This window comes from Aristolochia californica, unplaced genomic scaffold, assembly GCF_029961685.1.
Source record: "Aristolochia californica isolate CCGP_79_NKW_82.1479 unplaced genomic scaffold, dmAriCali1.0.hap1 SCAF_8, whole genome shotgun sequence".
In the NCBI taxonomy this organism is placed as follows: domain Eukaryota; kingdom Viridiplantae; phylum Streptophyta; class Magnoliopsida; order Piperales; family Aristolochiaceae; genus Aristolochia; species Aristolochia californica.
In genome coordinates this window covers 9,091,164-9,105,864 of record NW_027182279.1, presented here as the reverse complement: position 1 = coordinate 9,105,864, position 14,701 = coordinate 9,091,164, and the positions used below count along the sequence as shown (strand labels likewise).

The window sequence follows — 14,701 nt, the reverse complement described above, 5'->3', positions numbered from 1 at the left end:
AGTATTATAAGATGGGTCACACAACCAAGAAAGGCCCACAAGATGGGCCCAAGCCAATAAGAAGTGGACCCACCAGGATTACCACGAATTGGCATCCTTATCACATAAGTTGGAAGATCAAGAAAGACTCACAAATGCATTTTTATCTTAAGGTCATGTCCTAGAAGAGTTCTAGTTTGAGATATGTTTGTCTTTTTTCTATATTGAGTTATTTAATTATGCTAGGATTTATCTTTAAGAGTTAGAGTTTGGGTGTAATTGGGACAAAAATAGTTTATTGTAATTAGACTCTACTATCTTCCTCTGTTGTAAATAGAGGTTCATGTACCCTGATTATAATAAGTCAATTGAAGTATTTATCTTTTCCATAAATTCAGCATGGTATCAAAGCAGGTTCTTTGAGTTGACTTGGTCAACCCACAGAGATAATGAGATCATTTTCTCTAAACACTAAACCCTAAGTCTAGGTTCGTAGTTATTTTTTTCAATCCCTACACCAGTTGTTTTCTTTGCATTTTTCACCTCTATACTGGGATTTTCATATGGCAAATTATATATTAACAGAAAGATATTTGAATCTACTTTCCAAGGAAAAACGATTTTTTTCCAATCGGAGTTATCTACAAAGATAAATCGATATTTGAATGAGCAAAGGTCAGATTGAGAAAGAGGTTTGAGCAACAGCAGAAAGCTTCAACTTCCGAGGTATTTTATGCTTTCAAGAACGAGACTTTATATGGATATATATATATATATATATATATATATATATATATATATATGTAAGTCTATTTGTTCGCCTAGTCAACCAATTCTTGATCTGAGTTTTTTTATAATGAGATATTGATCTTGGAAGAGTCAATGGTCATGCTGGAAAAAAAAAAACAGTGCTTAGTTCGGACAGATGACAGAGAACGAAATCTATCAAATTATTTATCTTCTGATAATTATATTTTATGAAGAGAGTTATAATTTGATGAAATTTATTTAAATCTAGTTTTCGAAGGGAAAATTTCATGTCAATATGATCTATATTTAAAGATATATTTGTATTGGAAGAATCAATGGTCATACTGGAATTCTACTGTATTGAAAAATCTGAATTAAGCCGATTTTTTTGTGTCACTGTTTGAGTTGCTATATCAAGAAAATATCTCACTTCTCCCTGGTTTAAGGGGTTATTACTACATCTCTATTATTTGGGCTTATTGCTACAACTATGATATTTGGTTCAAGCTAAGATCACTGCCATTACATCCCAGGTTGAGGGGGAGAAATAGAAGAAGTACAAGAAATATGTATTTTATTTCATATGATGTGGATAAGTTTATGTGACCAAAATATTCAAAAAAATGGGGTGCACAAAAGATGAAGCTTTTGCATCTAAGAAAAACATATTTATATCAGATTATGATTATTTCATGGGTCCTTCTACAAGGTTTATTATTTTGGTTCGTGTTATATGAGTTGGAAGATGGTCGTGTTATATTCAGCTATAGTTATTATGTCTATTTTGGGACATTATTATTGAAGAAGAAGTGGCCTCAGTATCTTTTCTCATACCATAATTTAATTGACTCTCAAAAATATAACGGTTGGGACACCATGAGAGTCGGTACCCGGATTGGGACACCATGATAAATTTAACTCTCAACATATCACGGTTGGGAGACCATGAGAGTCGATGTCCAGATTGGGACATGCCTCCTCTCCCCCTGCCCAACCACCGTTCTAGACCCCGCTACCACTACCCCCATTCCATCATCCTCATCCTTCAACAATGGGCGCCCAAGGACCAGGCCCTTCGTCGGTGCCTAGATTTGCCAAATTGGACTTCCCCAAGTATGATGGGTCTTTGGACGCTCTCATTTGGTTGCATAGGTGCGACCAGTTCTTTTGGCACCAACGCACCCAGCTCGAGGAAAGGGTTCTACTTGCTGCCTTCCACATGTTCGATGAAGCGCTTTTGTGGTATCATCAGTTCAAAAACGAGAATCCTATGTCTGATTGGGAGTATTTCAAAGCTTCATGTATGTTGCGATTCGAACCCCCAGCCCGCCACAACCCTCTTGGAGAATTAGCCAACCTCAAGCAAACTAGCTCCATAGAATAGTACCAAAAATCCTTCCAAGAAAAGTTGGCCCGTGCCTCTCACTTGGTGATCCCCAACCAATATGTTCCCTTGTTCATAGCAGGTCTAGTTGAGGCACTCCGCCTTGAGCTTGAATTACATGCCCCACCCAATCTCGACCACACCATGAATTTGGCCCGAACATTGAATGCCAAATAGCGCATCTTGAGAGACTCTATTGGTAGAAGACACCCTAGGCCAGCCCCCCCACCCCCAGCTACTTCCCCCACTCCCCTACGTCCAGCCCCCACTTCCATTCCTACTACACAGTCTCCACCCCCACACCACCTCCCCAATTCATCAAACGACTCTCTAAAGCTAAACAGGAACAATGGCGAGCTCAAGGCCTCTATTTCAATTGCGATGAGAAGTATCGCACCGGCCATCAGTGCAAAAGGCTATTTTATCTTGACGGGTGTGATCCTAAAGAGGGTGACATTTCAAAACTAGAAGAGGAGCCAGTAGTGGAGGAAACTGCCCTTTCCCTCGACGCCATGACCAGCTTGCATAGCACCAACACCATGCAGGTTCACCCTCACATCCAAAATCTCCTGGCAGTTGCCTTGGTTGATTCGGGCAGCACCCATAACTTTCTCAGCCAGACCGCAGCACAACAATTGGGCTTACCAGTGCAACACAACACTAGCCTCTCGATTTTAGTGGCAAATGGGGAGAAGCTTACCAGTATTGGAGTATGTTCAGCAGTCCGGGTTAATATTGAAGGCCATCCATTTGTCGTAGACTTCTTGGTCATTCCTCTAGCCGGGTTTGACTTAGTTTTGGGTATCAAGGGGCTTCAACAACTGGGTCCGATTTTATGGGATTTCACGTCCTTAACGATGAACTTCACTTCTGGACAGCGAGACATCATTCTTCATGGCACTCATGCCCCCTCCAGCTACACACTCCAGCACTTACAGGTAGCCACCTCGGACAACAGTGCCTTACAGTCCCTCATTACCGAGTTTGGGGACTTATTTATGGAGCCTCAGTCACTTCCTCCCATCAAGACCTGTGACCATCGTATACGTCTCAAATTGGGTACAGAGCCTGTCGTTGACCGGCCATACCCCTATCCACACTTGCAGAAGGACGAAATTGAGAGGCAATGCTAGCAAATGCTCGAACAAGGCCTTATTCAATCCTGTAGGTCCCCTTTTGCTACTCTGGTGTTGTTAGTGCGCAAGAAAGATCAGACTTGGGGCTTTTGTGTCGACTACAGAGAGTTGAATGCACACACTGTCAAGGACAAATTTCCAATCCCCGTGGTGGATGAGCTCTTGGACAAGCTCCATGGTGCCAACTTATTTACCAAACTGGATTTGCGTTCCGAGTACCATCAGATCCGAGTCTACCCGCCCGACGTGGAGAAGAGCATTCCGTACTCACCATGGCCACTTCGAGTTTCTGGTCATGCCATTTGGGCTCTCCAACGCCCCTCCACCTTCCAAGCCCTCATGAACTAAGTATTTCGGCCCCTTTTACGGAAATATGTCCTTTTTTCTTTGACGATATTTTGATCTACAGCACCACTTGGGAGAGCCACATGCAGTGCTTGCGCACGGTGTTTCAACTCTTACGTGCACACCATCTCTTTCTCAAGCATTCCAAATGCTCGTTTGGTGCTACGGAGGTAGCTTATTTGGGCCATGTTATTTCTTCCGCTGGCGTCAAGGTGGATAGTTCAAAGATCCAAGCCATTGTGGACTGGCCTACTTCACATTTAGCAACGGCATTAAAAGGGTTCTTGGGGTTATCTGGGTACTACCGCAAGTTCATCCACTGACTACGGTCAGCTAGCAGCACCCCTGACAGGCTTATTGAAACGCAATGCGTTTGCATGGTCTGAGGCAGCAGCATCCTCATTTGCTCAACTCAAGCTTGTGTTAGCATCAGCACCCGTGCTTCAAATTCCGAATTTTGAGGATCTTTTGGTTATTGAATGCACCGCATCCGGGGGCGGCATCGGGGCAGTTTTACAGCATCAAGGACATCCCATTGCCTATTTCAACAGACACTTGGCCCCTCATCATCACAAATTAGCTGCCTATGAGCGTGAACTTATCGGTTTAGCCAAGGCCATTTAGCATTGGCGGCCCTATCTCTGGGGTCACCACTTCCTTATCCGTACCGACCACTGCAGCCTTAAGTACCTTCTAGAGCAGCTCCTTACCACATCTCCTCAACAACATTGGCTCAATAAATTGATGGGCTTCGACTTTCAGGTAGAATTCAAACTGGGTCACCTCAACAAAGGAGTTTATGCATTGTCCCGCCGCGAGGCGCCAGAGACCCACCTCCTGGCCATCAGTCAGCCCCGCGTCTTACTGCTCGACACTATTCGGGATGAGATTCAGCAGACCTCGGACCTCCTTGCCCTCTGCCACCACATTGAACAGCAGCAGCTGGGCCATCCAGGACGGCTTCCTCCTATACAAGCAGCACATTTATCTGGCTGCCACATCGCACTTACTGCCCACCATTATTTCCACCTATCACGACGGTACTCTCGAAGGCCAGTAGAGCACTTACTTCCGCTTAAGTCATGACTTCTATTGGAAAGGTATGAAGAGCATGGTGGTTGACTACGTCTCCGCATGCCAAGTAAGTCAGGGCAACAAAACCGACACTCTCCAACCAGTAGGTTTTCTGCAGCCCCTTCAATTACCTACTCAAGTTTGGGCCGAGATCTCTATGGACTTCATTGAGGGTCTTCCAAAGTCATCCGGTAAGTCTACCATCCTGGTCGTGGTGGACCGTTTCTCCAAGTATGGCCACTTCATTGCTTTATCACATCCATATACAGCGGTGCATCTAGCTCAGATTTTCATGGACAACATTGTGCGCCTTCATGGCTTACCGAAAACCATCACCAGTGACAGAGATGTTCTTTTTACTAGCACCTTTTGGAAGAAGTTTTTCCGACTACAGGGCACCAAACTAGCTTTCTCTTCTGCTTACCACCCCCAGACTGATGGGCAAATAGAGGTTGCCAACCGCACACTGGAGATGTATTTGCACTGCTTTTTGGGCGACAGTCTGAAGACTTGGATCTGCTGGCTGGCGTGGGCCGAATTCCATTACAACACTTCCTACCACTCTGCCCTCAAGATGACCCCCTTTCAGGTGTTTATGGTAGACCTCCCCCTCGCCTTGTCTCGTACCTTGCTGGCTCTTCACATGTGGCTGCCATCGACTAGGCTTTGATGGAACAGGACAGCATGCTGGCACATATCCGCGACGACAACTTATTGAGGGCTCAGTCACGCATACAAAACTCTTATGACAAAGTCCACCATGACCACTCTTATGGCCCAAGCGATTATGTGTGGCTCTGTCTTCACAAGTACCGCCAATTGTCACTCCATGCATCCGAACATCACAAGTTCTCCCCCAAGTACTTTGGGCCCTTTCAGATATTAGAGCATATCAGCAGCGTCACCTACCGTCTCCAGTTACCAACTGATGCCCATATTCGTGATATATTCCACGTGTCTCTATTGAAACCGTTCAAGGGCAATTCGCTACTGTTGCACACCCCTCTCCCTCCACTTCGCGATGGCTGCATCCTGCCCACTCCAGCTCACATCTACCAGGCTCGCAAAGTTAATGATCATTGGGAACTGCTCGTCCATTGGGCGGAGACGGACCCGGTGGAGGCCTCTTGGCAGCTGTTGGCTGAATTTAGGGAACTTTTTCCAGACTTTGAGCTTGAGGACAAGCTCTTTCTCCAGGAGGGAAGTGATGTTATGGACTCCATAGCATTGAGAGTCATGGCTAGGCATGGGACTTAATTGTTGTTAAATTCAGGTTAAGTCATGGGGTACTTTTGTAATTTTTGTGTCAAGTTAATTAGCCAAATCTTGGCCCACTTGTATGCGTCCCTTCCTTGGTTTATAAGGAGGACGGAAACTTGAAATGGAAAAGAAAAAGTCAGTAGATTAATTCCAATAGGCTAAATAGAATTCACGTCCTCCCTTGGAGCTCCACTCTCCTCACGCCCTCACTCATCTTCTCTCTCGGAAATCACCAACAACTAGCTGACGTTCAAAAACTACAGCACCTCCTTCTTCATCTTCAACACTGGAACCAAGAGGGAACGCCGGGTGACAAGATCCATGGCAAGGGAACCTAACAGTGTAACAAGACCGAATATTTCATACGCAGTAAGTGTGGTAAGTCAATACATGCACAAGCTACAACTTAGTCAATGGCAAGCACTTGAAAAAATACTACAATATCTGAAAGGAGCTCCTAGAAGAGGGCTTCTATATAAAAATCATGGTCACTTCAACATTGAAGGATTCTCAGATGTAGATTGGACTGGATTCCCAGATGACAAAAAATCTACTTCAGGACTTTGTACGATGGTTGAAGGAAATCTGGTTACATGGAAAAGCAAAAAGTAAAATGTAGTAGCACGGTCGAGTGCATAAGCAAAACACAGAGCCATGGCACACACTGTTAGTGAGCTCATATAGATAAAAACTCTTCTCACTGAGTTTGGGATTCTACAAAGAAGTTCTAATAGATCTATACTGTGACAATCAATCAGCAATACACATTACATCAAATCCAGTCTTCCATGAAAGGACAAAGCACATTGAAGTGGATTGCCCTTTTATACGAGAAAAATTCCAAGCTAGTTTCTTATCTCTGAAGCATATATCATCACAAAATCAAGTTGCAGACATTCTCACCAAGCCAGTCACTCACAAGATTATGTCTACCATATGCAGCAAGCTCGGCATTTATGATGTCTTTTTACCCCCAGCTTGAGGGGGAGTGTTACAATGTGGGACCCACCATGGTGCTCGAGTTGGTGAGACCCACCATGAGGACGTGAGACACCAAGAAGAGTCTTAAAGGACGTGGGACACTAAGAAGAGTCTTCACCCAAGCAAGCATGAGTTAAAGAATCAAAAAGCACAAGCAGAATTAAGTTAGAAGACTTGAAGATCAAGTGGGACCCACAAATATCTCACGAGCTATCAACCTTATCAAGATGAGCTGGAGGATCATGAGGGACCCACAAGGATAAGGCTACAAGCTGGCCTTCTCCCCTATAGTCACGTGAAGAAAGCAAGAGTTCTAGTTCAACTCATATTATGCTTCTAGTTGTTGGGTTTAAATAGACTTATCTTAGAGAGTAGAGTTGGAATGTAATTAGGATTGAAAGGTTAATTGTATAAGGATTCTACCTCCTCCTCTACTATAAATAGAGGTGTTTTAATTCGGAATTAATCAAGTTACACATCTCATTCTCGAGTTACTCTCTCTCTCTCTCTCTCTCTCTCTCCCTTTGCTTGGCACAACCTCTTTGCTCTTTTATTTTTTCTTCTCTCTACCCGAGAGCTTTTCTTCCCTTTTCTCTTTTTTCTTTCTTCTTTCTCTTGCTCAAAATTATGGAAAAGGGATCCTAAATCTAACAATTGTGAATACTATCAAGTGAGTAAACACCAGTGGAGTACTTATTCTCCTCATGGTGAAACCAAAAGTGTTGCCCCATTTTCTTTAATTCATACTAATATATGGAGCCCCCTATAAACATATCAAATGTTTCCCAGTCCAAAGTATTTCATTACCTTTGTAAATGATTTCTCTTAGGCTACATGGTTTTTCTTATTAAAATAAAGATCAGAAGTCGTACCTCTTTTTAAATCTTTTTGTGCCATGGTGTCTACCCAATTCAATACTACCTTAAAGATTCTTCTCTTCGACAATGCGAAGGAATATCTGTCTATAGACTTCTTAACCTTTTGCTAGGACAAAGGCATCATTCACTAAACCTCATGTGTCTACACACCACAACAAAATGGTGTAGCTAAAAGAAAAAATAGACACCTTCTTGAGGCTGCCCTTGCTCTACTCCATCATATGCATGTGCTTCATTTCTACTCGCCCCATACCATCCTCACAGCTTGTTATCTTCTTAACAGGTTACCTTCTTCAGTGTTGGCAACCAGATACCATATTCTTATCTTTTTCCTAGTGATAAGTTGTTCTCTCTTCCTTTTAGAGTTTTTGGGTGTATCTGTTTTGTTCATAATACTTCCCCCTGTACTAATGAATTCGATCCCAGGATAGTTAAATATATTTTTTTGGGTACTCTCGTATATGTATGTTACAATCTTTTCCTTTGAAAACTGTTTGTTTCTATTAATGTCACATTCTTTGAGAACCAACCCTTTTATGCGTCCATCGGTGCCCCCATCTGGTTTTTCTACAGCCAATGAGTTTCTTAAACCTATTATGCCGATTGATGACTCAGCAACTCATGACCGTATTGATGCACTTGCTCCGCCCCTTGAAGCATTGGTCGACACTACACCTGTGGAGTCTCCAGATTCCTTTGAGGTAAGTTTTCCTTCTCCATCCCCTATTTTTTGTTCTCCATTTAATCCCCGACCCATTGCTTTTTGGAAAGAACCTCGGGCCTTCACCCGATCTTCTACCTCTCACCCCATTGCTTATTTTTTATCCACCCATAGAAGCATTTTTTTTTCTTGTTTGGATGCTCATGGAGAATAAGAGAGAAAATAAAAGAGAAAAAATATTTCTCTTATTGGATGCACAAGGAAAATAAAAAAGAAAAGAAAATAATAATTTTTCAAATTTTAATGATTAAAGTTATGTACAAGCCTAAGAACTAAAATATCTATAAGTGTTAAACTATTATCAATAAAAATTTTATTTTCTTTCTATTAATTTTTATTATCTATAAATTTCTCTCTAATTTCTCTTTCTTTTCCTTTATCTCCAAATTCCATGATTTTCTAAGAGAAAGTCCATTAACTAAGAGAGGAAGTTTCACCCATCTTTTTTTCTTCAAAAATCTATGGTACCAAAAACTGGAAAAAAGCTTCTCTTCCTTTTTTCTTTGCTTTTCTTTTCTTTTCTTTGATTTCAAGCACACCCTTAGTGTTGACATATGATGACTTTCTTGTCGACAAACTTCCTTTCTTAATTTGCTTGTGTGCATCTGATATCTTTAAATTGTATTGCTTGCACAGAAGACTGTAGGTATGATTAGATAACTAATTTTATAGTGGATGTATAGACAACTGGTAGAGGACTTTCACAAGTGGATCAGATAAGTCACTGTTAAGCACCTAACCAATACTACCTAAAAGACCGGCCTGTTAGGAGCGGAAGACATAGGTACGTAACCCCACCTTCGTGAGCCGACGACCACAGCGGTGCAACGACACTGGCCTGACCACGATAATACCTAGACGCGACATACCAGTATTTTAATCCAGCCTTTGCGCCCGCGCAACGACACTGGCCCAACCCAGGGCTTATCACAAGGACCTACTAGTATTTTAATCTGGCCTTTGCGTATCCCGGGACTCTCACTCGCAACATGAGAGCCCACTCTGATACCAAATGTTAAGCACTTAACCAATACTACCCAAAAGACCGGCCTGTTAAGAGCGGAAGACATAGGTATTTAACCCAGGACTATAACAGTTACACGAGTCTTTATGAGCCTAAGGAAAATACTATAATTATAAAGATAAGAATTTTTAGTAATAAATAAAGAGAACGAGGAGGAAATCCTAAGGCAAGTTGGGAGTTGCCTTCATGATTTGCAATTTATAATTTATTGAGTAAAAATTATCATAAATGCAATTAAGGTAATAAGCTTGAATAACTAAAAATAGTAATGCATAAGTTACATATAAGGTGGCTAACATAGAACATTTACAACTAACTTCCAATAGTTCTTATTCCACAAAACAAAACCCTACAGGAATAATATGGCAAAATTTAAAGCACTACTGCTGACACAATTTTTGGCTGCCATCAACTACTGGTGCAAGTGTAGCCCCTCTAATGGGGGCAGGGTAAGAGCTATACAAGTTTAGACACATTTAATCCACAAGGGACTCGAAGTGGTAGCTTCTTTAATCAAACAAGCTTGAAAGCGAGTGGGTTCTTGGAAGCGCGTGGGGCTCTCCCTTAGGGTGACTACACTGATAGGCTCATAAAGTTGGGTCTCTGCCTCCACGGCCTGGGAAATTTAGGACTCCGATTGATTACCTCATACTAAACCAGTGGCATTTTAAGATAAAATTGTCCCAATCGTGAAACAAACAGTTATCTTATTCAGGTAATGAAAATAACAGTTTTTGCCACTACAACAAGCTTCAACAGCACAGCATGTACGGTGATCAAACAGCAGTGTGAATTAAAACTCTGTGATAAGTACAAGCATCAGAAAGGATTTTCACAGCTTTCAGAAGTATAACAAGAAACTTGATACAGAAATAGCAAACACTGTAGTGGATGAAGAACTAAAATATTCACGACATCTGCTCCATCTAGACAACAATAACACCAACAGACAATACGACAGGAGCTCACTAGTGTAATCATATTTCAGCTTCCATTCTCCTGTGTTACAGGGGTGCTGGCTCCACTTTTTTTCGATGAAAAATTACCTGTAATAGTTTTGCCCATAAACTTCCCAGCTTTGGTAAGTCCACTGCCAACTGTACCTAGGCCAGATCCAACCAGCCCTGCTCCTGCGCCTATTCCACTCCCTACTAGACCAACCCCTGATGTCACTAATGATGCTGCCCCATCAACTGCATCCAGCGTGCTGCCTATTAGTCCTGCTTCTTTTAGCTTTCTCCTCTCCTCTAACATCTTCTTCTCTACTTCCAAGGCTGACAATTGCTCCTCTTTACTAAATTGATGGTACAGCACCTACAGTCCCCAGAACAAAATATAAAGCGACTACAGAGAAGTTTCATAAGTATAAATCAAATCCAATAGCTGCACTAACTTCTATCACATTTAAGGAAAACCGTAGAAGTGTGATTAAATCAATCTTAAAATTAATTCCACATCCTATCAGCAATCAAAAGAAATTGCAATAACCATCTCAGTATAGCTTGTTTCAGTTTCAGTTTCAACATCTTGTAATGAAGCAATTGTCAGGCAGAATTAAAAAAGGGCAGAGTTGGAAATAGATTTATTTTGTCTTTAAATTTATTATAAACATGACAATAATTGAATAGTGCCGATAGTGCCGATACAACTTGTACTACTTGACTATACATTTTATATAGCTTAGTCCATACATTTTATATAGCTTAGTCCATGATCTGCCAAGCTATGCAAAAATTAACGCAGTATTATATGTTAAAGGGTATGCATGCAAGAACGAGAGAGAGAGAGAGAGAGCTGGTAGGAAAAATGGGGTATGTGAAGATGTTTTCTCATCTCCACAATAAGCAGCAGCAGCAAAAGTGCTCTGAGTCACACTTAGGCCATGGCCACCCAGAATCAGTTATCACCGTTGTTTACCAATCACAATCACAATCACCCATCAATTATTGTACAAGCACAAATTCCTTCAACAGCAACCATCTCTGCTAGTTTTTTCCTTGAGTCATTTTTTTCAGTGTTGTTTATCAAGCCCAAAAATTTCCATGTGTTAGGCACCGCATGAGTAAAAGGCACCACCTTATTGACTGCTGAGGAATTACTGAAAAGGCACCACCTTATTGACTGATATATATGAACATGATTTTCTCTCCAATGAAGCTGGAAACTATCTCATGTATGTTGTATTATATTTGAGAGAGATGTTATATCTACCCAAACAAGAATGAATTTTGGATCAATTCCAGAGAGAGCAACACTGCCCCTTTTTTCTGTCATTTATTAGTGATAACACCAAACAAAAGAAAACCAGGTCAAGGACATGATCTTACAACGAGGATATAACTCAAAAAGAATTGTGTAGGCAGTTTCTTTAGTGCAGCGAAACAAATCTGCCGTGGAACTTTTTCCAGGGAAGCTTCAGAATGGTTAGAATGAACTTGATTTCATTAATTGGCTTATCGACAATATGTATTCAGTAGCTAATGGATTCACAAAAGAAAAAGTAGTCAGAAATAGACTTCAGTGACAAGCCGATACATTGCCTTTCTCTGTAAAACTCTTAATGTTTTGTGCTGTTATTTTTATTTTATTTTTTCTTGAAATGGTGAGTCATTGCAGTTGATAAACTGACATGGAAGCCCAGCATTAATAGCTGATTCACAGTTGCATCTGCCTACTCTCATATTAGAAAGCAAGATTACAACATGCTTGAGCACAAGGCAAACCTGGCATGGAAGCTCTCAGCGCCTAGTAAAATCAAATTCTTCATGTGGACGGCCATCAAGGAATAGATCCTCACCTCTGACAACCTCCATAAAAGAGGCTACACAGCCCCCGATCGTACTTGTCCCCTTTGTGGTGTGTGCAACGAGACAGTCCATCATGTTCTCTTACATTGTGATTTTTCTTGGCAAGTCTCGATGAAGATATTTCAGAAGATTGGACTCCAAATGGGGCTACATCAGGACTTTTTTGGCATCTATAAGATGGTTATGGGGATTCGCCTTCCTAGGTTGGGCAAGATAACTCTCTTGGCATGCCTTGCACATGTCCCATGGTGCTTATGGCTCAAGCGAAATAACCGGAGATTCAACTCCAAGGCTAACACCCCAGATAATACAGCTTCTCAGGCAGTGGGCTTTATCTCGAGTTGGTTACATACTAGGAAGGAGTTTGCCTCTCTATCAGGTTTCCCTTCGGGAAAATTGGGGTTTGATCGCGCATATGGTGAGCCCCTGCAAGAATCCGGTTATGGCCACCTGGGGTTCTCCCCCTTGCGACTGCATCAAACTCAATTTTGATGGCAGTACTTTATGGCTGTCCTAGACTGGCTAAAGCTGGTGGTGTTTTCAAAAACAGCAGTGGAGACCCTATTCTATCCTATGCTGGGCCGGTGCGTATTGCTGAAGTGAGTACTCTTCTATTCGACCTCCAAATCTTTAAAGATCGTCTCCATGGTAAGCTGATTATCGAAGGAGACTCAAAGACTGTCATCAGCTAGTGTAAATCTTCAAAGAGCGTCTCCTTGGCGCCACTGGCCAATCACTAATTGTATTGCTGACATTGTGTCATCCATTCATTGTAATTGGAACCTCGTTCCTAGATCAGCCAATTCGGAACCTCCCAACAATATCTAATTGTTTGGGAAGGTTTTCCCCCCTTGTAATTTGCTCGTTTGAGCTATATCTTAATAAAATTCAGCATCATTTAAAAAAAAAAATGGCGAGTCGTTAATGTGAAAAAAAATGCAATAGGAAGGGGAGAGGAGAGCCCTCAGCCCAATTGAGAGAGAATATGCAAACTAAAAGGCAAGATCTTCATACGGATCTTGGATCAACACAGGCATGATTTCCTGATCTTGAAATAACTCCGAGAAATATTAATATCAGAACACAAATGCAGTATCTCATCACAATTACGCCAAAAGACGCCAAGCAGGTCTCGTGCTTTTTCTTTCTATGACAAGAGTCTGAATGTTTTTATATTAATGTTAATTTTTGTTACTTTTGATTATTTTTATAAGTGATTGTAGAGAGAGCATAGTCCCATATTAATTAGTATTAAGAAGTGTTATTGGTTTATAAGTGTTGAAAAACAAGAATAGAGGCATTTTGGTCATTTTACCTAGTTGTTATTTATATTTCTTGATGTAATCTTATTCTACATGTCAAAATATGTTTACGGACCAAATTTCATGTAAAGGAGACACGTAAAATAAGAGATATTGAAAATTAGGGTTTTTCACTTAAAGTAGAGTCAATGTTGTAAATTGACCCTATCTACTCAAACCTAAATCTATAAATAGAAGCAGGAGGAAGTCCAGCCACGAATGTTCAGTTTTCTTTTCTCAATTTCTCTTCTCCAAGCTCTCTTCTTCTCATTCTCTCTCTTCAACCTTTCTTCTTTTTACTTTTTACATTGTATCAGGGCAGTAGATAGCATCTGGGAAGGATCTTTGTGAGTTTTTTCTCCTCTTTGAAGCAGAAATTTACATAAAAGAAGATCTTTTTCCGGGTTTTTGGTTACTAGTTAGTAAAAATCCAATTTTTCTCCTTTTTTCTATGCCATAACCCTAGGGTTACTGGTCTTACTGTTCTAAGAACATATTCTAATGTGCTAAACTGTCAAAGGAGGCTCTTTTATGCTGATCTAGAGGAGTGCACCAAAATTCCAGAACTATAACTGCTAACATCATCTACACAATTGCTGATGCCAGCCCTGGTGCAGGTTTCGGTGCACTTTTTCTTCTGAATTTAATCCCTGTTGGATTTTCTCGACTATATGATCTGCGCACATCTTATAAGTTGCCTAATTGTGTTTTCTTTTTACGTGGTGGGGCCCACTTGAACTAGTCAATTTGGAATTTTTGAAGGGATTATTTGATCTGTCTATTTGATCTTCTATATCTGATACGGCTAACCCTAGTGAGGTCTACACTCCAACAAAGGGGTCATATAATCCTGATGGTAAAGATATTATCACTATCACCTCTAATAGGTTGAATGGTTATAACTACCTTACTTGGTCCAGATCTATTAAAATGTACTTGAAGGGCAAGAAAAAGTTGAAATTTATTAGAGACGACCCTCTTATTCCTCAGGATGATGATTGAGAGGTTGGAGACAGTCAAGTGATGACTTGGCTTATCAATAACATGGAATCTAATATCAA

At 41.1% G+C, this 14,701-nt stretch overlaps 1 protein-coding gene across 3 annotated transcripts in view; it reads right to left on the bottom strand.

The window, feature by feature from the left end:
* Positions 1–10,210: 10,210 nt before the first annotated feature.
* The window catches only part of LOC137939035 (calcium-dependent lipid-binding protein-like), a 58,894-nt gene continuing 54,403 nt past the window's right edge, over positions 10,211–14,701 (bottom strand). For all 3 annotated transcript variants that reach the window (XM_068784202.1, XM_068784204.1, XM_068784203.1), the window contains one exon: positions 10,211–10,846. In XM_068784202.1, coding sequence (XP_068640303.1) covers positions 10,517–10,846 — 330 coding nt within the window. In that variant the 3' untranslated portion in view covers positions 10,211–10,516. The remainder of the gene's footprint in view (positions 10,847–14,701) is intronic.